Here is a 25,407-nt window from a genome sequence, read left to right on the forward strand (position 1 = left end):
TCTTGGTGGTTCCAAACTTCTTCCATTTAAGAATGATGGAGGTCACTATGTTCTTGAAGACCTTCAATGCTGCACACATTTTTTGGTACCCTTCCTCAGATCTTTGCTTCGACACAATCCTGTCTCGGAGCTCTACGGACAATTCCTTCGACCTCATGGCTTGGTTTTTGCTCTGACATGCACTGTCAACTGTGGGACCTTGTATAGACAGGCGTGTGCATTTCCAAATCATGTCCAATCAATTGAATTTACCACAGGTGGACTCCAATTAAGTTGTAGAAACATCTCAAGGATGATAAATGGAAAATGTTGAGTCTCATAGCAAAGGGTCTGAATACTTATATAAATAAGGTATTTCTGTTTTGTTTTATTTAATCCATTGTAGAATAAGGCTGTAACATAACAAAATGTGGAAAAGGGAAGGGGTCGGAATACTTTCAGAATGCACTGTATGTGTCTGTGTGCTGATTTGAATGTGTTATGATGACTATGTGAGTGTGTATTACTGTGTAGTACTGTGTATTACTGTGTATACTGAGTGTAACTGTATTCTGTGGATCTCCTGCTGTTACTTGTTCCCTCGCTCCGCCGTGTGTGCGAACAGTGAGAAGCATGCTGGGGAATTGCTTACCCAAGATCCTTTCTCTGTGTCTTATGGAAGGAACATGTATTTTGACATGATCAAAGATAACCAATACTACAGTTAGTGCTACCACATTATGGTCAGTAACACCACATGACTTCTAGATGTTTCTGAGGAGTAGGACAATATCCTGTCTTCTATTTCTCCTCTCTCCTGACCTCACCTCCATCTCATATTGTCCTTCCCTCCTTTTGTCTTTCACACCGTCCCTTCACCCTCCCTACCTCACTTTTTCCCTTCTCTCTCTCTCTTCTCTCCTCTGTCCTATCTCCTTCTCTCCTGTGCAGTGGGGTAATATGGTTGTATAATCCCAGTGTATTAGGCCTGTTCTACATGTCAGCTAATTCGCCCTCAATAAACTCTAATTGCTGGTTAATTGTATTGTAATGAGATCATGGAGAGACGGGCAGCAGCTTATAAACACAAATGTTATGAATTGAGGATTTCCACAACTGGCTAAGAAGTGCCCACATATTCCCTGATATATATTTTTGATTTTATTTATTTATTTCACCTTTATTTAACCAGGTAGGCTAGTTGAGAACAAGTTCTCATTTACAACTGCGACCTGGCCAAGATCAAGCATAGCAATTCGACACATACAACAACACAGACTTACACATGGAATAAACAAAACATACAGTCAATAATACAGTAGAACAAAAGAAAACAAAAAGTCTATATACAGTGAGTGCAAATGAGGTAAGTTAAGGGAGTTAAGGCAATAAATAGGCCATGGTGGCGAAGTAATTACAATATAGCAATTAAACACTGGAATGGTACACATACAGTATATAGTACATCTATACACAGTCATCTTACCTGCTGTATAAACATAGTAACATACCATCCCATTGACATGCATTTAGAGTAGACCAACAACTGTAAGCCTTGTAAGGGCCTTCTCAGTTCTCAGCCAGAGGTGAAGAGGGGCTAAGATAAGAGGGTGAAGAGAGGAGTGGAGAGGACAGGGGATGGAGGGAGGGAGGGAAACGGGGCTGAAAGGAATGTGGAAAGGAGGACTGCGTGACTGTGAGGTAGCTAGAGAGGGGGAACATAGAAAATAGATGGGAAAGAGGTAGTGAGAGAGATAGAGGCCGAAGGAGAAAGGGAGAGAGAAATTGACTTAAACAGAGTGGGAGAGAGAGGGTGGTTATTTCCCCATAGTTCTCATTAAAGGCTGCTAATCCACCTGCACTCGCCCTGCAGAAAAGGGCCAGAGGGTAGGAGAGAGAGAGAAGGAAGGAAGGAAGGAAGGAAGGAAGGAAGGAAGGAAGGAAGGAAGGAAGGAAGGAAGGAAGGAAGGAAGGAAGGAAGGAAGGAAGGAAGGAAGGAAGGAAGGAAGGAAGGAAGGAAGGAAGGAAGGAAGGAAGGAGAGGGAGGCCCATACTATATTCTGCAGAGATAACGAATGTCAGCACAGATACAGGAAGATGGAGAAAGAGTAACATGGACAGAGATATAATAGATCAATAGAGTGAGTGAGTGAGAGAGAGAGAGAGAGAGAGAGAGAGAGAGAGGGGTGGGGGTGAAATCCCACTCCTTCCAAAATATTTTAAGAAAGTTGAAGCTCATTTACTACGTATCTGTACGATTTAAAAACTCTAAATTGCAATTTGGAGAACTGCAAAAACAAGTTGCTCTAGCTTCATTCACCTCAGTCCATCTACAAACATATAGCCTATTAGCAATACAGTTAGCCTCATTAACTCATCTACAAACATATAGCCTATTAGCAATACAGTTAGCTCATTAAAAAAAAAAAAACCAAACAGTAGCCTCATTGACTCGTCTACAAACATATAGCCTATCAGCAATACAGTTAGCCTCATTAACTCATCTACAAACATATAGCCTATTAGCAATACAGTTAGCCTCATTAACAAACATATAGCCTATTAGCAATACAGTTAGCCTCATTAACTCAAATGTTATCTTTATTTAACTATACAAGTCAGATTAAGAACAAATTCTTATTTTCAATGACAGCCTAGTCATGTGGGTTAACTGCATTGTTCAGGGGCAGAACGACATATTTGTACCTTGGCGATTTGAACTTGCAACCTTTCGGTTACTAGTCCAACGCTCTAACCACTAGGCTACGCTGACGCCCCATTAACTCAGCACCGGGATTAAAAACATACAGAGGGATCTGTTAGCAGAAAAAGTACTTTATTAGCAAAAGGTAAACAGATTTGCAGATTTTTTGTTGTAGTAATTTCCTGCAGTTCTACACATTTGCCATGACTTATACCATGTTAATATGGTATCTGAGTGAGAGTGACTTACAAAATCAATGGGGTCCCTTTGGAGGTCAGGGCCCCTGGGAAAGTGCCCTGCGTGCCCGGTTGGTAATTCAACCATGATTACTTTAGATGGCTGGCTAGACTAAGTAGATTCATTTATCAATCTAAAAAATGTTAACAGATATGAACTAATTGAGTGACTGTGAGTGTGGGACAGGAAGGGAAACTGCTGATGAACAACCACGTTTTGAAATGTCTTGTGTATTCTACTATTCTAATTCTCAACAGTAAGTTGAGACCACGACTGAGTTCCCAAAATATATATATTTCAAATTCTGAAAAATTGCAAAGATCCGGACCTCGGTGTCTTCATATGTAGCTACGGCCCTGACTGCAATATGAGTGTAAAAGAGAGAAGTGACAGTCAATATGGACTGTTGTCACTTATTGTCACTTATTGGCCTGTAAGCTGCCTCAACCAACAGCTAGTTGTTAGTCTATAATACTGAATCAATAACAGTAAGTCAGAAGCAGTCAGACTCAGAAGCAGAGATGTCTTGCTGTCTGTTAGAAGTCCGTAAAGAGTTGGAGTCTGGAGTGGAGGGCTCAGGAGAGAGTTCAATGAGTCATATCAACCAATCAGTAGCTATATGGACCAATCAGGTTGCTTGTTCAGTGGTCCACCCGTTCCTCTTCTCCCACCTGCTTTGGTGTTGAGCAGAACCTCTCCTGTCTTAAACAAATGTGCTAATGCCCCTAAGATTAACTGCAGAATTAAAATGTATATGTCAAATCTTTATGTAAAATCTATGTATATGAAGTAGGAAAGACATGTCCTCTGAAGAGGGTGGTGGATGGGTTAATAAAACATTTATAAAATGTAAAGCAGAATTACAGTAATTATACAGTATCATAATAATTGAAACAATAATGATGGTGATTATGGGAATATTCTTCATGCATTATGCTGTATTGATAAACTTTGTCCTCCTCCTCAATGATCTCAGGTTATATTTAGCTTCCCTAGCTTGCATTCTGTTTGCGTGTGTGTTGTTTGATGGGACTGAGTGTTAATTGTAGTGTGTGATTGAATGTACATGTTGGTGCAGTATGTCAGCATGTGTGGAAGAAACGATCTATTGCATGCTGACATACCTACTCATCCTCTCTCTTTTACTCTCCCTTTCAATGTCTCTCTTTCTCATCTCTCTTTCTCTCTCACTCCCTCCCTCCCTCTCTATATCCCTCCCTCTCTCCCTCTCTCTCCCTCTCTCATACATAAACCCTTTCCTCCCCCTGACTCCACCTCTCTCGTTCTCCAACTCACTGTAAAAACACACACACACACAGGCACGGGCACTCTCTCACTTTATCCCATAGTTCCCCATCTCCAAGGGAACACAGGGATGTCTCTATGGCAACAAGGAGCTTGCTCCACTAATGAACTGGTTGCCATAGTGATTTGGTTGGCTGTGCACAAACCCAGACTGAATAAAAGAGAGGGAGAGAGACATGTTACACCTCTGTACAGTATTCCATGCTCACTCTCTCCCTCTCCCTCACACACACACACACACACACACACACACACACACACACACACACACACACACACACACACACACACACACACACACACACACACACACACACACACACACACACACACACACACACACACAGAGAGAGTGTGTGAGACAGCCAGTGAGGGAGAGATTAAGACAGAAAGAGAGAGTTAAACACGTTAGTGAGATGTATTGAACCGTGGAGGATACATCCATGCATGCAGAAGCAGCAAGAGATCCAGCTGCTCTCCAGAAGGACCAATCACACAGCTGCTTCAAGGTCAGGGGAATGCTCTACCTCAGCCTCAGCCCAGACTCACACCAGAGCGAGACAGAAAGAGAGGAAGACTGTTTGATTCATGATCTACAGAAACATATTAAGGACCTTCTCTCTCCAATGCTAACTGTGCCCATATGATACAGCACAGTCAAACATTCTATTCATCTCACCATACAGGAGCTCACTGGTCAGAGGAGACAGTACAATCAGCCATTCATATCTCCTTACTGTATAAGGTGAATGCACCAATTTGTAAGCCGCTCTGAGCGTCTGCTAAATGACGTAAATGTAAATAAAACCATACACATCACTGGTCCCTGTGGTGGACTCACAATGTCTCTCCCTAGTGGTTCAGAATGGTAATTACAGCAGTACTGCAGCGAAGAGCGGTTCTCCACTTCTGACAGACACACTAATACTGCACCAGGACCCTTCCCTCAGTCCAGACTGTTAAGTTGCTGACACTTTTCTACTTTATAGTTCAATGCTTTCCTTTTCCTCTCTTTTCTTCTTTAGTGTTTTCATCTAAACCCCAACTACCCCCTCTCTCCATCTCTTCTCTATAAGCACCACCATTGAACCCTCTCTCCTTCTCCCTCTCTCTCCCTCTCTCTCTCCCTCCCTCCCTCCCTCTCCCTCCCTCTCTCTCCCCGTCTCCTCTGCAGAAGTGTTTGCGGTTCAACCCGGATGCGACCGTTTGGAAGGCCAAGCAGCAGGTGCTGTGTTCTCTGACCGATTCGTTGCGGGACGTGTTGAACTACGGTTTGTTCCAACCAGCCACCGAAGGCCATGACGCCAAGTTCCTGGAGGAGGAGAAGATGCTGAGAGAGTACCCACAATCCTTTGAGAAGGGGGTACCATATCTGGAGGTATGTACACAGGGGACCAGTACGGAGAAAAAAAAATGTATGAAATGTATGCATTCACTACTGTAAGTCGCTCTGGATAAGAGCGTCTGCAAAATGACTAACATTTTTAATATAAATGTATATACAGCCTGGATGTACGGTTACTCTGTAAGGTTACTCTCACTCTGTGGGTTACTCTGTAAGGTTACTCTCACTCTGTGGGTTACTCTGTAAGGTTACTCTCACTCTGTGGGTTACTCTGTAAGGTTACTCTGTGGGTTACTCTCACTCTGTGGGTTACTCTGTGGGTTACTCTGTGGGTTACTCTCACTCTGTGGGTTACTATGTAAGGTTACTCTGTGAGCTACTCTCACTCTGTGGGTTACTATGTAAGGTTACTCTGTGGGTTACACTGTAAGGTTACTCTGTGGGTTACACTGTAAGGTTACTCTGTGGGCTACTCTCACTCTGTGGGTTACTCTGTAAGGTTACTCTGTGGGTTACTATGTAAGGTTACTCTGTGGGTTACTCTGTAAGGTTACTCTGTGGGTGACACTGTAAGGTTACTCTGTGGGCTACTCTCACTCTGTGGGTTACTATGTAAGGTTACTCTGTGAGCTACTCTCACTCTGTGGGTTACTCTGTGGGCTACACTCACTCTGGGTTACAATGTAAGGTTACTCTGTGGGCTACTCTCACTCTGTGGGTTACTCTGTGGGTTACTATGTAAGGTTACTCTGTGGGTTACTCTGTGGGTTACTATGTAAGGTTACTCTGTGGGTTACTCTCACTCTGTGGGTTACTATGTAAGGTTACTCTGTGGGTTACTCTCACTCTGTGGGTTACTCTGTGGGTTACTCTCACTCTGTGGGTTACTCTGTGGGCTACACTCACTCTGGGTTACAATGTAAGGTTACTCTGTGGGCTACTCTCACTCTGTGGGTTACTCTGTGGGTTACTATGTAAGGTTACTCTGTGGGTTACTCTGTGGGTTACTATGTAAGGTTACTCTGTGGGTTACTCTCACTCTGTGGGTTACTATGTAAGGTTACTCTGTGGGTTACTCTCACTCTGTGGGTTACTCTGTGGGTTACTCTCACTCTGTGGGTTACTATGTAAGGTTACTCTGTGGGTTACTCTCACTCTGTGGGTTACTATGTAAGGTTACTCTGTGGGTTACTCTCACTCTGTGGGTTACTCCGTGGGTTACTCTCACTCTGTGGGTTACTATGTAAGGTTACTCTGTGGGCTACTCTCACTCTGTGGGTTACTCTGTGGGTTACTCTCACTCTGTGGGTTACACTGTAAGGTTACTCTGTGGGCTACTCTCACTCTGTGGGTTACTCTGTGGGCTACTCTCACTCTGTGGGTTACTCTGTATGGTTACTCTGTGGGTTACTCTGTAAGTTTACTCTGTGGGTTACACTGTAAGGTTACTCTGTGGGTTACTCTGTAAGGTTACTCTGTGGGCTACTCTCACTCTGTGGGTTACTTTGTAAGGTTACTCTGTGGGTTACATTGTAAGGTTACTCTGTGGGTTACACTGTAAGGTTACTCTGTGGGTTACTGTGTAAGGTTACTCTGTGGGCTACTCTCACTCTGTGGGCTACTCTCACTCTGTGGGATACTCTGTAAGGTTACTCTGTGGGTTACTCTGTAAGGTTACTCTGTGGGCTACTCTGTAAGGTTACTCTGTGGGCGACTCTCACTCTGTGGGTTACTCTGTAAGGTTACTCTGTGGGTTACTCTGTAAGGTTACTCTGTACGGTTACTCTGTGGGCTACTCTGTAAGGTTACTCTGTGGGTTACTCTGTATGGTTACTCTGTGGGCTACTCTGTAAGGTTACTCTGTGGGTTACTCTGTATGGTTACTCTGTGGGCTACTCTGTAAGGTTACTCTGTGGGCTACTCTGTAAGGTTACTCTGTGGGTTATTCTGTATGGTTACTCTGTGGGCTACTCTGTATGGTTACTCTGTGGGCTACTCTGTATGGTTACTCTTTGGGTTATTCTGTATGGTTACTCTGTGGGCTACTCTGTATGGTTACTCTGTGGGTTACTCTGTGGGTTACTCTGTAAGGTTACTCTGTGGGTTATTCTGTATGGTTACTCTGTGGGCTACTCTGTATGGTTACTCTGTGGGTTATTCTGTATGGTTATTCTGTGGGTTACTCTGTGGGTTACTATGTATGGTTACTCTGTGGGTTACTCTGTATGGTTACTCTGTGGGTTATTCTGTATGGTTACTCTGTGGGTTACTCTGTAAGGTTACTCTGTATGGTTACTCTGTAAGGTTACTCTGTGGGTTACTCTGTATGGTTACTCTGTGGGTTACTCTGTAAGGTTACTCTGTGGGTTATTCTGTATGGTTACTCTGTGGGCTACTCTGTACGGTTACTCTGTGGGCTACTCTGTAAGGTTACTCTGTGGGTTACTCTGTATGGTTACTCTGTGGGCTACTCTGTAAGGTTACTCTGTGGGTTACTCTGTATGGTTACTCTGTGGGCTACTCTGTAAGGTTACTCTGTGGGCTACTCTGTAAGGTTACTCTGTGGGTTATTCTGTATGGTTACTCTGTGGGCTACTCTGTATGGTTACTCTGTGGGCTACTCTGTATGGTTACTCTGTGGGTTATTCTGTATGGTTACTCTGTGGGCTACTCTGTATGGTTACTCTGTGGGTTACTCTGTGGGTTACTCTGTAAGGTTACTCTGTGGGTTATTCTGTATGGTTACTCTGTGGGCTACTCTGTATGGTTACTCTGTGGGTTATTCTGTATGGTTATTCTGTGGGTTACTCTGTGGGTTACTATGTATGGTTACTCTGTGGGTTACTCTGTATGGTTACTCTGTGGGTTATTCTGTATGGTTACTCTGTGGGTTACTCTGTAAGGTTACTCTGTATGGTTACTCTGTGGGTTACTCTGTAAGGTTACTCTGTGGGTTACTCTGTAAGGTTACTCTGTGGGTTACTCTGTATGGTTACTCTGTGGGTTACTCTGTAAGGTTACTATGTATGGTTACTCTGTGGGTTACTCTGTAAGGTTACTCTGTATGGTTATTCTGTGGGTTACTATGTATGGTTACTCTGTGGGTTACTATGTATGGTTACTCTGTAAGGTTACTCTGTATGGTTATTCTGTATGGTTACTCTGTGGGCTACTCTGTATGGTTACTCTGTGGGTTACTCTGTGGGCTACTCTGTATGGTTACTCTGTGGGCTACTCTGTAAGGTTACTCTGTATTGTTATTCTGTGGGTTACTATGTATGGTTACTCTGTGGATTAATATGTATGGTTACTCTGTAAGGTTACTATGTATGGTTACTCTGTGGGTTACTCTGTAAGGTTACTCTGTATGGTTATTCTGTGGGTTACTATGTATGGTTACTCTGTAAGGTTACTATGTATGGTTACTCTGTGGGTTACTCTGTGGGTTACTCTGTATGGTTACTCTGTATGGTTATTCTGTATGGTTACTCTGTGGGTTACTCTGTATGGTTACTCTGTGGGTTACTCTGTAAGGTTACTATGTAAGGTTACTATGTATGGTTACTCTGTAAGGTTACTCTGTATGGTTATTCTGTATGGTTACTCTGTGGGTTACTCTGTATGGTTACTCTGTGGGTTACTCTGTAAGGTTACTATGTAAGGTTACTCTGTGGGTTACTCTGTAAGGTTACTATGTAAGGTTACTCTGTGGGTTACTCTGTAAGGCTACTCTGTATGGTTACTCTGTGGGTTACTATGTATGGTTACTCTGTAAGGTTACTATGTAAGGTTACTCTGTGGGTTACTCTGTAAGGCTACTCTGTATGGTTACTCTGTGGGCTACTCTGTGGGCTACTCTGTATGGTTACTCTGTAAGGTTACTCTGTATGGTTATTCTGTGGGTTACTATGTATGGTTACTCTGTGGGTTACTCTGTAAGGTTACTCTGTAAGGTTACTCTGTGGGCTACTTTGTGGGTTACTCTGTATGGTTACTCTGTATGGTTACTCTGTGGGTTACTATGTATGGTTACTCTGTGGGTTACTATGTATGGTTACTCTGTAAGGTTACTATGTATGGTTACTCTGTAAGGTTACTCTGTAAGGTTACTCTGTATGGTTATTCTGTGGGTTACTATGTATGGTTACTCTGTGGGTTACTATGTATGGTTACTCTGTAAGGTTACTCTGTATGGTTATTCTGTATGGTTACTCTGTGGGTTACTCTGTATGGTTACTCTGTGGGTTACTCTGTAAGGTTACTATGTAAGGTTACTCTGTGGGTTACTCTGTAAGGTTACTATGTAAGGTTACTCTGTGGGTTACTCTGTAAGGCTACTCTGTATGGTTACTCTGTGGGTTACTATGTATGGTTACTCTGTAAGGTTACTATGTAAGGTTACTCTGTGGGTTACTCTGTAAGGCTACTCTGTATGGTTACTCTGTGGGCTACTCTGTATGGTTACTCTGTAAGGTTACTCTGTATGGTTATTCTGTGGGTTACTATGTATGGTTACTCTGTGGGTTACTCTGTATGGTTACTCTGTAAGGTTACTCTGTGGGCTACTCTGTGGGTTACTCTGTATGGTTACTCTGTATGGTTACTCTGTGGGTTACTATGTAAGGTTACTCTGTGGGTTACTCTGTATGGTTATTCTGTGGGCTACTCTGTAAGGTTACTCTGTATGGTTATTCTGTGGGTTACTCTGTATGGTTACTCTGTATGGTTATTCTGTGGGCTACTCTGTAAGGTTACTCTGTATGGTTATTCTGTGGGTTACTCTGTATGGTTACTCTGTATGGTTATTCTGTGGGCTACTCTGTAAGGTTACTCTGTGGGTTACTCTGTATGGTTATTCTGTGGGTTACTCTGTAACGTTACTCTGTATGGTTATTCTGTGGGCTACTCTGTAAGGTTACTCTGTATTGTTATTCTGTGGGCTACTCTGTAAGGTTACTCTGTGGGTTACTCTGTATGGTTATTCTGTGGGTTACTCTGTAAGGTTACTATGTATGGTTATTCTGTGGGTTACTCTGTAAGGTTACTCTGTATGGTTATTCTGTGGGCTACTCTGTAAGGTTACTCTGTGGGTTACTCTGTATGGTTATTCTGTGGGTTACTCTGTAAGGTTACTATGTATGGTTATTCTGTGGGTTACTCTGTAAGGTTACTCTGTATGGTTATTCTGTGGGCTACTCTGTAAGGTTACTCTGTATGGTTATTCTGTGGGCTACTCTGTAAGGTTACTCTGTATGGTTATTCTGTGGGTTACTATGTAAGGTTACTCTGTATGGTTATTCTGTGGGCTACTCTGTAAGGTTACTCTGTATGGTTATTCTGTGGGCTACTCTGTAAGGTTACTCTGTATGGTTATTCTGTGGGCTACTCTGTAAGGTTACTCTGTATGGTTATTCTGTGGGCTACTCTGTAAGGTTACTCTGTATGGTTATTCTGTGGGCTACTCTGTAAGGTTACTCTGTATGGTTACTCTGTGGGCTACTCTGTAAGGTTACTCTGTATGGTTATTCTGTGGGCTACTCTGTAAGGTTACTCTGTATGGTTACTCTGTGGGCTACTCTGTAAGGTTACTCTGTATGGTTATTCTGTGGGCTACTCTGTAAGGTTACTCTGTATGGTTACTCTGTGGGCTACTCTGTAAGGTTACTCTGTATGGTTATTCTGTGGGCTACTCTGTAAGGTTACTCTGTATGGTTACTCTGTGGGCTACTCTGTAAGGTTACTCTGTATGGTTATTCTGTGGGCTACTCTGTAAGGTTACTCTGTATGGTTACTCTGTGGGCTACTCTGTATGGTTACTCTGTGGGCTACTCTGTAAGGTTACTCTGTATGGTTATTCTGTGGGCTACTCTGTAAGGTTACTCTGTATGGTTACTCTGTGGGCTACTCTGTAAGGTTACTCTGTATGGTTATTCTGTGGGCTACTCTGTAAGGTTACTCTGTATGGTTATTCTGTGGGCTACTCTGTAAGGTTACTCTGTATGGTTATTCTGTGGGCTACTCTGTAAGGTTACTCTGTATGGTTACTCTGTGGGCTACTCTGTAAGGTTACTCTGTATGGTTACTCTGTGGGCTACTCTGTAAGGTTACTCTGTATGGTTATTCTGTGGGCTACTCTGTAAGGTTACTCTGTATGGTTACTCTGTGGGCTACTCTGTAAGGTTACTCTGTATGGTTATTCTGTGGGCTACTCTGTAAGGTTACTCTGTATGGTTACTCTGTGGGCTACTCTGTAAGGTTACTCTGTATGGTTATTCTGTGGGCTACTCTGTAAGGTTACTCTGTATGGTTACTCTGTATGGTTACTCTGTGGGTTACTCTGTGGGTTACTCTGTATGGTTACTCTGGGTATTCTGTGGGTTACTCTGTAAGGTTACTCTGTAAGGTTACGGGGTTACTCTGTGGGTTACTCTGTGGGTTACTCTGTGGGCTACTCTGTAAGGTTACTCTGTATGGTTACTCTGTGGGTTACTCTGTGGGTTACTCTGTGGGTTACTCTGTGGGTTACTCTGTAAGGTTACTCTGTAAGGTTACTCTGTGGGTTACTCTGTGGGCTACTCTGTAAGGTTACTCTGTAAGGTTACTCTGTGGGTTACTCTGTGGGTTACTCTGTGGGTTACTCTGTGGGCTACTCTGTAAGGTTACTCTGTATGGTTACTCTGTGGGTTACTCTGTGGGTTACTCTGTGGGTTACTCTGTGGGCTACTCTGTAAGGTTACTCTGTATGGTTACTCTGTGGGCTACTCTGTGGGTTACTCTGTGGGTTACTCTGTATGGTTACTCTGTGGGTTACTCTGTAAGGTTACTCTGTAAGGTTACTCTGTGGGTTACTCTGTGGGCTACTCTGTAAGGTTACTCTGTGGGTTACTCTGTGGGTTACTCTGTGGGTTACTCTGTGGGTTACTCTGTGGGTTACTCTGTGGGCTACTCTGTAAGGTTACTCTGTATGGTTACTCTGTGGGTTACTCTGTGGGTTACTCTGTGGGTTACTCTGTGGGCTACTCTGTAAGGTTACTCTGTATGGTTACTCTGTGGGCTACTCTGTATGGTTACTCTGTAAGGTTACTCTGTATGGTTACTCTGTGGGTTACTCTGTGGGTTACTCTGTGGGCTACTCTGTAAGGTTACTCTGTATGGTTACTCTGTGGGCTACTCTGTATGGTTACTCTGTAAGGTTACTCTGTATGGTTACTCTGTGGGTTACTCTGTGGGTTACTCTGTGGGCTACTCTGTAAGGTTACTCTGTATGGTTACTCTGTGGGCTACTCTGTATGGTTACTCTGTAAGGTTACTCTGTATGGTTACTCTGTGGGTTACTCTGTGGGTTACTCTGTGGGCTACTCTGTATGGTTACTCTGTAAGGTTACTCTGTATGGTTACTCTGTGGGTTACTCTGTGGGTTACTCTGTGGGCTACTCTGTAAGGTTACTCTGTATGGTTACTCTGTGGGCTACTCTGTATGGTTACTCTGTAAGGTTACTCTGTATGGTTACTCTGTAAGGTTACTCTGTATGGTTACTCTGTGGGTTACTCTCACTCTGTGGCTGGAAACTGTAGTGTAAACCTGTGCCGTTTCTTTCTTTTTCCTTTTTTCGTTGAGAGAGGAGGAAGAGGGAAGTTATGGGTAAACTAGATAAAGCATCATTTTGCAATACATCTGCAGGCTCCATCATGTGGATCTAGGACAAAAGCTGAGAGAATTGAGGACAAAAGGCCTTCCAGTCAGGATTAACTCTCTCTCTCTCTCTCTCTCTCTCTCTCTCTCTCTCTCTCTCTCTAGTTTCGTTACAAGACCAGAGTGTACAAACAGACCAATCTAGATGAGAAACAGCTGGCTAAGCTGCACACTAAGGTACTGGTCTGTTTCAAAGGGTGTGGAACAATGTGAGTTGTGGGTTGTTGTGCAGTATGAAGGTGTATGTGTTGGCGGGAGTGTGTATGTGTGTGCATACTTATGCGTGTGTGTGTGTGTGAGTGGGACTGCACACTGTCTGTCTGCAGTTACAGGCCCTTGGGGCAGTCCTCCACTGTTATCTGTGCTGTGCTTTGTGTGGCAGACAACTCCAGTATTAATGTGTCCTCCACTGTTAGCTGTGCTGTGCTTTGTGTGGCAGACAACTCCAGTATTAATGTGTCCTCCACTGTTAGCTGTGCTGTGCTTTGTGTGGCAGACAACTCCAGTATTAATGTGTCCTCCACTGTTATCTGTGCTGTGCTTTGTGTGGCAGACAACTCCAGTATTAATGTGTCCTCCACTGTTAGCTGTGCTGTGCTTTGTGTGGCAGACAACTCCAGTATTAATGTGTCCTCCACTGTTAGCTGTGCTGTGCTTTGTGTGGCAGACAACTCCAGTATTAATGTGTCCTCCACTGTTATCTGTGCTGTGCTTTGTGTGGCAGACAACTCCAGTATTAATGTGTCCTCCACTGTTAGCTGTGCTGTGCTTTGTGTGGCAGACAACTCCAGTATTAATGTGTCCTCCACTGTTAGCTGTGCTGTGCTTTGTGTGGCAGACAACTCCAGTATTAATGTGTCCACTCTGCTCTCTGGAATGCAGCGCTGGCACACTCTTAGAAAAAAGTGTTCCGAATGGTTCTTCGGCTTTCCCTATAGGAGAACCCTTCTTGGTTCCAGGTAGAACCCTTTTGGTTCCAGGTAGAACCCTTGAACCGAAAAAGGTTCTTCAAAGGGTTCTCCTATGGGGACAGCCAAAGAACACTTTTAGGTTCTGGGTAGCAGCTTTATTTGTAGGAGTGCAGTCCCCTCATCTCTCTCTCTATCCCCTCATGCCTCTCATAGGCCAGTCTGAAGAAGTTCATGGACTACATCCAAAGTGGCTCTGTGGACAAGATGGCCAAGTTCTTGGACAAAGGGCTTGACCCCAACTACCAGGACCCTGACACGGGAGGTGAGACGCTGTCAGATGCTGTCCGCTGCCAGGGTGACCTGTGACCTCTCCTCAGTCAGTTAGCACCAATCAGCCATTTAGTCCGTCTGTCTGTCTGTCTATGTAGTCCCTGATACCTTGACCCCCTACGGAATCCTTCTTAGTGACCCATAACATTTGTGGGGCATATGGCCACTGTATTTTTAGCATCCTAGAGATCATTTCCAGACCCTTCAGCCATACAACCTGTCATCTAGCTAGCAAACTGTTCATATCCAAGTTGAATTAGCTAACAGCCAAGATAGCTGTGGGAGCTATGGCTAATGGCTGTCCTCTGTAACCTCGACCTGAAAACCCCCAACACTCTCTCCAACTCTGAATCACACTTACCCAAAGCTCTGTCTATCTAACACTTTATTAAAGAGGATTATAATAAGCAAAGTAGACAGTTAGTTTGAGTCTCCTTTAAGAGCCAGATAATATAACGAGGTGGGAAACAGGCAGCTACTGTTGGCAGTTTTGGGTGTGCTGCAACAGTCCTCTCACACAACAGAGCCTGCTGTCGCTGGGAGTGTGAGGTGCACTTCCACCTGGCAACACCAGGGGGCAGCAGAGAGCTCTACATCTGCCACTATCAGATAGGAGATACTGTACTACTACAGTAGACTAGAGTGACATGATGCTGTGATGTTCATGTCATAAATCCATGGCCCCACTCCTGTCTGTCTGATTAAATATATGAGCCCCTCCGTCCCTCCATTGCTCCATCTCTGTCTCTCCCCTGTAGAAACCCCCCTGACGTTGGCGGTGCAGTGTGAGCCGGGGGGAGGGGAGGCCATACGGGGGGCTGGTGCTGGGAGGGGCTCATCTTGATTTCAGGTCCAAGGACGGACTCACACCTCTACACAAGGCTGTCCGCAGCCACTGCCACACAGCCTTGCTGGTAAACACACACACACACCTCCTTACACTCACATCTATGAATTAAAGGAGCATGTATGGACCCACTGTGCATAGTGTCTTGTATTGAGATACAGTCATGATGTTCTTATAATGATATCACATATTTTATAGTGATATTCAACTAATCTTTTAATACACTCTTAGAAAAAAGGGTTCCAAAAAAGGTTTTTTCGGCTGTCCCCATAGCAGAACCCTTTTTGCTTCCAGGTAGAAGTCTTTTGGGTTCCATGTAGAACCCTCTGTGGAAAGGGAACTAAAAAGGGTTATTAAGAGGGTTCTCCTATGGGAACAGCCAAAGAAACCTTTTAGGTTGTAGATAGCACCTTCTTTCTAAGAGTGTATGTATGTGTGTCTACCTGGTGTGTCCCTATAGACCTTGCTGTCTCTGGGTGCGTCTCCGGACTATAAGGACCGGCGGGGGCTGACTCCGCTCTACCACACTGTGCTGACAGGGGGCGACACCTCCTGCTGTGAGACCCTGCTCCACCACCGCGCCAAGCTGGCCATCAGGGACGAGAACGGCTGGGATGAGACACACCAGGTAGGTTGAGGTGTAAGTCTGTGTTTGTGTGCTTTTGTCTGGTTTAGTCTGTGTTCAAGTGTCTATGTCCATTAGCGTTTCACTGTGTTTGTGTGTATATAGGTTTGTGTGTGTGTGTATTTGTGTTAATGTCAGTGTGTAAATGTCATCTCTATATTTATGTTATCCATTCATGTCATGGTTCACCTCCCTTACCCTGATGTGTCTCTCCTGCTACTCACCCCCCTGTACCCCTCTAACCCATGATGAGGCCCATCTCTCACCCCCCTGTACCCCTCTAACCCATGATGAGGCCCGTCTCTCACCCCCCTGTACCCTCTAACCCATGACGAGGCCAGTCTCTCACCCCCTGTACCCCTCTAACCCATGATGAGGCCCGTCTCTCACCCCCCTGCACCCCTCTAACCCATGATGAGGCCCGTCTCTCATCTCCCTGTACCCTCTAACCCATGATGAGGCCCGTCACTCACCCCCTTTACCCCTCTAACCCATGATGAGGGTCGTCTCTCACCCCCCTGTACCCCTCCAGCCCATGATGAGGCCTGTCTCTCACCCCCCTGTACCCTCTAACCCATGATGAGGCCTGTCTCTCACCCCCTGTACCCTCTAACCCATGATGAGGCTGTCCCTCACCCCCTGTACCCTCTAACCCATGATGAGGCCCGTCTCTCATCTCCCTGTACCCTCTAACCCATGATGAGGCTGTCCCTCACCCCCTGTACCCTCTAACCCATGATGAGGCCCGTATTTCATCTCCCTGTACCCTCTAACCCATGATGAGGCCCGTCACTCACCCCCTGTACCCCTCTAACCCATGATGAGGCCCGTCACTCACCCCCCCTTTACCCCTCTAACCCATGATGAGGCCCGTCTCTCACCCCCCTGTACCCCTCTAACCCATGATGAGGCCCATCTCTCATCTCCCTGTACCCTCTAACCCATGATGAGGCCCGTCTCTCACCCCCTGTACCCTCTAACCCATGATGAGGCCCGTCTCTCACCCCCCCTGTACCCTCTAACCCATGATGAGGCCCATCTCTCACCCCCTGTACCCCTCTAACCCATAATGAGGCCCGTCTCTCATCTCCCTGTACCCCTCTAACCCATGATGAGGCCCATCACTCACCCCCCTGTACCCCTCTAACCCATGATGAGGCCCATCACTCACCCCCCCTTTACCCCTCTAACCCATGATGAGGCCCATCACTCACCCCCCTTTACCCCTCTAACCCATGATGAGGCCCGTCTCTCACCCCCCTGTACCCTCTAACCCATGATGAGGCCCGTCTCTCATCTCCCTGTACCCTCTAACCCATGATGAGGCCCATCTCTCACCCCCCTGTACCCTCTAACCCATGATGAGGCCCGTCTCTCATCTCCCTGTACCCTCTAACCCATGATGAGGCCCATCTCTCACCCCCCTGTACCCTCTAACCCATGATGAGGCCCGTCACTCACCCCCTTTACCCCTCTAACCCATGATGAGGCCCATCTCTCATCTCCCTGTACTCTCTAACCCATGATGAGGCCCGTCTCTCACCCCCCTGTACCCTCTAACCCATGATGAGGCCCGTCTCTCACCCCCCTGTACCCCTCTAACCCATGATGAGGCCCGTCTCTCACCCCCCTGTACCCTCTAACCCATGATGAGGCCCGTCTCTCATCTCCCTGTCACTCCATAACTCAGGTATGAAGAGGACAGCAGATAGAACCCTGGAGACACACAGGTACTGTACTAACTTCCCCTCCATTTCAACATTCTTTCCATCTTTTCATCATTATGTCTGTGTGTATTTGTGCTGTTGTCGTTGTCTATCTATGTGCGTATCTATGTGCGTATCTATGTGCGTATCTATGTGTGAGAGGCTCTGTAAGTGTGTATTCTTGCTGTTTTCTGATGTGTGTGTTGTTCCTGTTTCTCTCTCTCTTTTTGACAATGTATAACCCCCCTCTCTCTTTCTCCACTCTTTATTTCCGTGATCTCTATCTCCCTCTTCATTCATTTCTCTTTTCTGTACCTCTGATCGCCTGCCATCCCCCTCTCCCCACCCTCTCTCTCTCTTTCTTTATTTCTATCTCTCTCTACCCCCCATCTCTCTATCTCTCCCCACCTTTCTCGCTCTCTGTCCCCCCCACCTCTCTCTCCCCCCACCTCTCTCTCTCCCTCCCTCTCTGTTCTCACTCTGCTCTGATCCCAGGCCTGTCAGAATGGCAACGCCCAGCATCTGGAGCACCTTCTTTTTTACGGGGCAGACTCCACTTCCCAGAATGCCTCAGGAAACACTGCCTTGCACATTTGTGCTTTATACAACAAGGTAGTGCTCTCCAGTAGTGTCATAAACAAACATCATAAAGATAACTTTGTAGTTTTGTAATCCAGTATTACAGTTATTTGCTGCTAATTGATTGACATGTATTTTGTCCATACAGGACAGCTGTGCACGAATTCTACTTTACAGGGGAGCCAATAAAGACACAAAGAATAACAGTGGGCAGAACCCATTTCAGGTGATTATACAATACATGGCTGGGCTAATGGAATGATGTATTTGTATGTACATTGCTTGGATGGGGTTGTGTGTGATGAAGTTACTGAAGCAGAAAATGCTATTGGATGAGATGTACCAGTTTTAGTGATATTGTTCTGTGACGTGTACGAGGGTCCAAGGTGGGAGAATTCTGCCTGACCCCTTGACCTGGGTTCTCGTACTCTGTCCTCCTTACAAAAGGCCAGCTGAGACAAGGAATATGTGCATACTGTGTGTGTGTGTGTGTGCGCGAGTGTGTGTGTGGAGGATGCTGTGAGAACTGTCCCTTACTCGGCTAGCGTGTGTGTTTCAGGTGGCTGTCATGTCCGGCCATTTTGAGCTTGGAGAGATTATCAAAAACCATCGGGACACGTATGTAGGTACGTTCTGTCCTGTGGCTGTCTGGGAGTTCATGCTCTATGAACATATGTGACAGTATGTGAGAGTGGGTCTACATTCACGTTTCTTTAAAAACAACGTTGTGTGTACACACAATATTTATTACATTATTTTGTATGTGTGCCAATCAAACTGGGATACTTCCTGTCCCTGCTATCTGAATGAGTGCTGCAAGTGAACTAATTATGTCTAGTTTCTCTCTCTCTCTCTCTCTCTCTCTCTCTCTCTCTCTCTCTCTCTCTCTCCTTCTCTCCTTCTCTCCTTCTCACACTCTCTCAGTTCCTTTTCTTGGAGTCTCCCAAATACGCCCCTCAGAGGCGAGAGAGTGCGCCGCGCACCCTGGCGCTGCCCCAGCCTCACCCCTTCCTGCGTGCCAACAGTGATAACAGTATGAACCTGCCTGACTGGATGGCACTGCCAAATACACCAGGCTCCAACATTGTGTCTGTACAGGTAGAGGAAGGAACCTAGCACCTGGACACCTAGTCTGGGAGAACTACTGTTTCACATCATGTATCATGTAATGTAGCTATGTAGTACATCACCAATATACTGTAGTGTATTTTTACATTTACATTTTAGTCATTTAGCAGAAGCTCTTATCCAGAGTGACTTAAAGTTAGTACATTCATCTTAATATAGCTAGGTGGGACAACCACATACTGTATCACAGACATACGTTTACATTTTTCCTCAATAAAGTAGCTATCAGTAGTCAGAGCTAGAATAGGGGGAGGGGCTCCATGAGACCTGAGGTGGCAGAACGGAGTGCTCGGGTTGGGGTGTAGGGTTTGAGCATCGCCTGAAGGTAGGGAGAGGCAGTTTTTCTTGCTGCTCCGTAGGTAAGCACCATGGTCTTGTAGTGGATGCGAGCTTTGACTGGAAGCCAATGGAGTGTACGGAGGAGCAGGGTGACATGGGAGACCTTGGGAAGGTTGAAATCTAGGCAGGCTGCAGCATTCTGGATAAATTGCAGTGGTTTGATGGCACAAGCGGGGAGCCCAGCCAACTGAGAGTTGCAGTAGTCCAGACGGGAGAGTGCCTGGATTAGAACCTGCTCCTCTTCCTGTGCAAGGTCGGGTCGTAATGTTGTAGAGCATGAACCTGCAGGAGCGAGTCACTGCTTTAATGTTGGCAGAGAACGACAGGGTGTTGTCCAGAGTCACGTCAAGGTTCTTTGCACTCTGGGAGGGTGACACTGTGGAGTTGTCAACCGTGATGGAGTGCGGACAGGCTTTCCCCGGGAGGAAGAGCAGCTCCGTCTTGTCGAGGTTAAGCTTGAGGTGGTGAGCCGACATCCAAGTTGAGATATCTGCCAGGCACGCAGAGATGCGTGTCACCACCTGGGTGTCAGAAAGGGGAAGGAGGAAAGTAGTTGAGTGTCGTCTGCATAGCAATGATAGGAGAGACCATGTGAGGATATGATAGAGCTGAGTGACTTGCTGTATAGAGAGAAGAGGAGAGGGCCTAGAACTGTGCCCTGGGGGACACCAGTAGTGGGAGTACGTGGTGCAGACACAGATCCTCTCCATGTCACCTGGTAGGAGCGACCTGTGTAGGGTTTGAGCATCCAAGAGTGTGCAGAGCCTGAGACTCCCAGCCCTGAGAGGGTGGAGAGGAGGATCTGATGTCGAAGGCAGCGGATAGATCTAAGAGGATGAGAACAGAGGAGAGAGAGTCAGCTTTGGCAGTGCAGAGAGTCTCCGTGACACAGAGAAGAGCAGTCTGGGTTGAGTGACCCGTCTTGAAGCCTGACTGGTTAGGGTCAAGAAGATCGTCCTGAAAGAGATAACGAGAGGGTTGATCAGAAACAGCATGCTCAAGTGTTTTGGAAAGAAAGGAAAGAAGGGATGCTTTTGACGTCAGATGAATCGAGAGTTGGTTTCTTGAGGAGGGGAGCGACTTGGGCCATTTTGAAGTCAGAAGGGAAACAGCAACATACTGTAGTATATCACCAATATACTGTAGTACATTACCAATATACTGTAGTACATCACCAATATACTGTAGTACATCACCAATATACTATAGTACAACACCAATATACTGTAGTACATCACCAATATACTGTAGTACATTACCAATATACTGTAGTACATCACCAATATACTGTAGTACATCACCAATATACTATAGTACAACACCAATATACTGTAGTACATCACCAATATACTGTAGTACATCACCAATATACTGTAGTACAGACCACTGAACCGGTGTTGCCCTTTCATCTCTTTCTGTCTCTCGCTCTCTCTCTGTGTCTCTCTCTCGCTCTCTCTGTGTCTCTCTCTCTGTGTCTCTCTCTGTGTCTCTCTCTCTCGCTCTCTCAGGGCTATAAGCATTCAGGTACCATGCGGAGCTCCAGTAGTCCCCGTGGGGCGCGGACTCGCTCCCCGTCCCGAGGGAGAGCAGGGGAAAAGGAGGACAGGAGTCGGCAGAGTCGGAGGCAGGGAGGAAGCGGAGGGGAAGGAGAAGGAGGGGGAGCAGGAGGAGGAGCAGGAGGGTAAGACTGACTATGGTTCTGATAGAACCGTTGATGTGTAATTCCATTATAGCATGCTCTCTCTCCATCTACAGCAGAGTCAGTTGTCCCTCACTGCTGTGACTCTAACATGGCACCCAATCCAAACTTGAAATCTGTATTAATAATTTGCACACAAATCTCCCATCAATAGATGGTTTTCACAAAAGTCCAAATTAGCCATGCAGACCTCAAGTTAGGATTGGGTCTACTGTGCATGAGGGTTGTGTATAGTGTAAGCCTTGTCCGAGCCAGAACGGCCCATTGTTTCTGTAGCGTGAAGGCAGACACTAACCACAAGGCCACTGAGTTGGTTGTGTACTGTAATGTATGTGCTGTATGCTGAACGCTGCCCCCCTCTGGCCAGGGCGGGGTCTGTCAGCAGCAATACGGTTACAGCAGCAGGGGGCCAGCGGAGGCGTCTCTACAGCGCCGTCCCAGGACGTGTGTTTGTGGCCACGCGCTCCCACTCCGCCCAGGGAGACAGAGAGATTAGCATCAGCAAGGGAGACAAAGTCAAAGGTGTGTGTGTTTAGTGTGTCTGTGTCAGAGAATGGCTGTGTGACTGTCTGGCTGGGTGTTTTTTCATGTGAATTCAAAGTGTTTTCTAGCCTGGGTGCCAGCCTGATACATTTGCCCAGGAGATGAAATGTTCATGCTGATACCCAGGCTAGGTTTCTGTCTGCTGATGTGAGTGGTGTATGTATGAGTCTGTCTAGTGGATGTAGTCTACCTGTCTTAATGAGAGTGTAAGGTTCTTGTATGTCCTTGTCTTCAATGTCTGCAGGTATGAATATGTGTGTGTCTGTGAGTGAGTCTAAGGTGTTTCCAGGTATGTATGTCTTGGTGAGTACGTAGAGAGGTTTGCATGCCTGTTTGTGTGTTTACATTCCTCTGTGTGTGTTTACATGTTGTGGCTATTTCCTTGTCCTTGTTTGTGCCTATATGTTGTTTTGTGTATACTGACTGTGTGAGGTAATTGCTCTGATGCGCAACGCTCTTTCTTGTCCCCTCATGCAGTGCTGAGTGTGGGCGAGGGAGGGTTCTGGGAGGGCACGGTTAAGGGACGGACCGGCTGGTTCCCCTCAGACTGCGTAGAGGAAGTGGCAGTCCGTAGCCAGGACAACCGCTCAGGTGAGGCCCTGAGCACACACCTGCAGACACACACAGCGTGCCTCTCTCTCAGAAAAACACACACACACACACTTCCACACACGGCAGCGCTGGCTGCTACACACAGACACACAGGCATAAAAAACAACACATTTAGCAGGAGGTCTATAGTTAGGTTGTAACACTGGGGAAATACCACTCTAGACTCAGAATGATTAGAGCAGCAGAAGCAAGGTGTGGGTTGACAGGGAAGGAAGGTCCTACACTAGTCGTAGTAGTGGTGTCTGCCCACCACTAAGGCCTTAGGCTGCAGTGGTAAACACAGCTGGTTTGACTGTATGTAGAGACTCAATAGAGAGACGTTTACCGTCGAGGTTCAGGCTGTAGTCTAACAGCAGCGTGTGACTGTAGTGACAGTGTTGGTCAGTGTGGCAGGCAGGCAGGCAGGCAGGCAGGCAGGCAGGCAGGCATCATGCTGATAACACTGTGGTCGTGTGTTTTAGAGAGCCGCAGTGAGAAAGCCAAGAGACTGTTCCGGCATTACACCGTGGGCTCCTACGACAGCTTCGACGCTCCCAGGTAAGGATGGGGAGACTTTGTCTTTCTCTACACAGTGTCATACTCAGAGGTCTACCTGGAAGTCAGTGAGTTGAGTGATCTTGCCCTGGATATGCTTGGGATATGTTGGAGTGAGTTGGGTAGCTGTAAGATGGCCGTTTTCCTAGAGTGATCTACAGTACTGTGTCAACTTGTGTTTGGGACTATGGGTAATATACTGTATATTAACCTCACCTGTGTTGTATGTGTGGAAGTGATCCACTAGAGACTATGATTGGGTGATCTACTGTGCGATGGATTGTGATTGGGTGATCTACTGTGCGATGGATTGTGATTGGGTTATGGGTTGGACAGTTATGGGTTGGACAGTATCTTAAGTTACATACAGTACTGGTCTGATATCTGAAGTTACATACAGTACTGGTCTGATATCTGAAGTTACATACAGTACTGGTCTGATATCTGAAGTTACATACAGTACTGGTCTGATATCTGAAGTTACATACAGTACTGGTCTGATATCTGAACTTCTGTAGACTGTCATCGACGTGTCCTCTACTGATGTGCTTGTTGATTATGTTGTCGTTGTTGTTGTTGTTGACTTCCAGAATGCTACGTTGATACTTTGGACACTCCTCTCATTAACACCTAGTGATGTAATGTCCTTCTCTTTAATGTCATGTTTTTGCGTGACGGCTCAGAGAGGCTCTGTTATGAGGCAAACCAATTTAACGGTCCTGGACTTGGACTGTATGAAGAGAGAATTATTTATAAAGAAATAAACACATTATAAATCACATGTATTATTTACAGATAATCCTTCTCCCTGCCCGCTCGCTATCACAGACAACACAAACACACACAAACACAAGTGCGCACACAACAAAAGCATTCATTATTTTGCATAATTTCATTTAGACTTACGTGCTCTACCAAGCGACTGACACCTACATGGAAACTCACACAAACGTTTATACACCCACATCAGGGATATTTAAACAAATGTACTCATACCATATAAAACTCCAGGTTGTTTAGTCAGTCTGTGGCTGGCTGGCTGCTCACTGCTAACTCACTGCTAACTCACTGCTAACACTGCTAACTCACTGCTAACGCGGCTAACTCACTGCTAACTCACTGCTAACACTGCTAACTCACTGCTAACTCACTGCTAAGTCACTGCTAACACTGCTAACTCACTGCTAACTCACAGCTAACTCACTGCTAACTCACTGCTAACACTGCTATCTCACTGCTAACTCACTGCTAACACTGCTAAGTCACTGCTAAGTCACTGCTAACTCACTGCTAACTCACTGCTAACACTGCTAACTCACTGCTAACTCACTGCTAAGTCTGTTTTTATCAGAGCACAAGTGTGGATCCATCTCACCTATTCCCCTGCTTTTTTCCACTCCTCTATATTTGGCTTTGTCACCCCTTCCACCTCTCTCTCTCTATCGCTCCCTTTATTTTTATTCATCACCATTTTACTCACCCCCTGTAATTTTTAATTTTCTCTCCATCACCCTCCCTCCCCTGTGGTGTTTCCATCTGGAGAACAGACAGTGAAGGGCACTCTGGAGGGAGAGAGGGATGAACAGAGCAAGAAAGGAGGTGAAGAGAAGGAGAGATTCTACAGTATGTAGAATTAGACGAAGAAGAGAAAAGGGAGAGAGAACGAAGGAGAGGAAATAGACATGAATGAACAACCCCCCTTTCTCTCCCACTTTCACCTCATCACCTTTCAATCCGCTTTTAGATGGAAGATGTTTTTATATTGACAGTAAGAGATCTTGTACACCTCCTGATCTGTCTAATGAAGCAGGCTTTTACTGCTCTGACTAGCTGTGACAGTTTAACAAGGCTCGGTCGAGACGGCAGTCAGCTAAATGAATGGCTTAAATTGATATTGTGGCACAGCGATTACATTAACAAGGATTAGAGGAAGAGGAGAGATGTTCTCTCTCTATACATGTTCACCCCTAGTGTCCATCTTTATCAATCCATTCCTCCTTTCTCCCTATTTGTCCTTATCCTCCCTTCTTTACTAATTTACTTGTTCCTTCCTTCCTTCCTTCCTTCCTTCCTTCCTTCCTTCCTTCCTTCCTTCCTTCCTTCCTTCCTTCCTTCCTTCCTTCCTTCCTTCCTTCCTTCCTTCCTTCCTTCCTTCCATCCAAATAATCCTCCCTCCGTCGTGCCCCCTCTCTCCCTGTGTCTCAGAGCCCATGGCAGTGAATTCCCCTAGTAACACACATGACAACTGTTCTGGGGCAGCGGTCTGTGAAATAGGGACAAGGAAGCACACA

At 45.8% G+C, this 25,407-nt stretch overlaps 1 protein-coding gene across 1 annotated transcript in view; it reads left to right on the plus strand.

Moving 5' to 3' along the window:
- LOC106606860 (SH3 and multiple ankyrin repeat domains protein 1-like) overlaps nt 1-25,407 on the plus strand; it is a 141,265-nt gene that overhangs the window by 94,676 nt on the left and 21,182 nt on the right. Inside the window, 14 exon segments of the mRNA XM_045721291.1 lie at nt 5,400-5,603; nt 13,369-13,440; nt 14,388-14,496; nt 15,263-15,318; nt 15,320-15,418; nt 15,812-15,979; nt 18,178-18,294; nt 18,410-18,487; nt 18,821-18,883; nt 19,186-19,359; nt 21,237-21,409; nt 21,795-21,949; nt 22,448-22,561; nt 23,044-23,119. Of these exon segments, the coding sequence (XP_045577247.1) occupies nt 5,400-5,603; nt 13,369-13,440; nt 14,388-14,496; nt 15,263-15,318; nt 15,320-15,418; nt 15,812-15,979; nt 18,178-18,294; nt 18,410-18,487; nt 18,821-18,883; nt 19,186-19,359; nt 21,237-21,409; nt 21,795-21,949; nt 22,448-22,561; nt 23,044-23,119 (1,658 nt within the window).

Source organism: Salmo salar, chromosome ssa06, assembly GCF_905237065.1.
Source record: "Salmo salar chromosome ssa06, Ssal_v3.1, whole genome shotgun sequence".
Taxonomy (NCBI): Eukaryota; Metazoa; Chordata; class Actinopteri; order Salmoniformes; family Salmonidae; genus Salmo; species Salmo salar.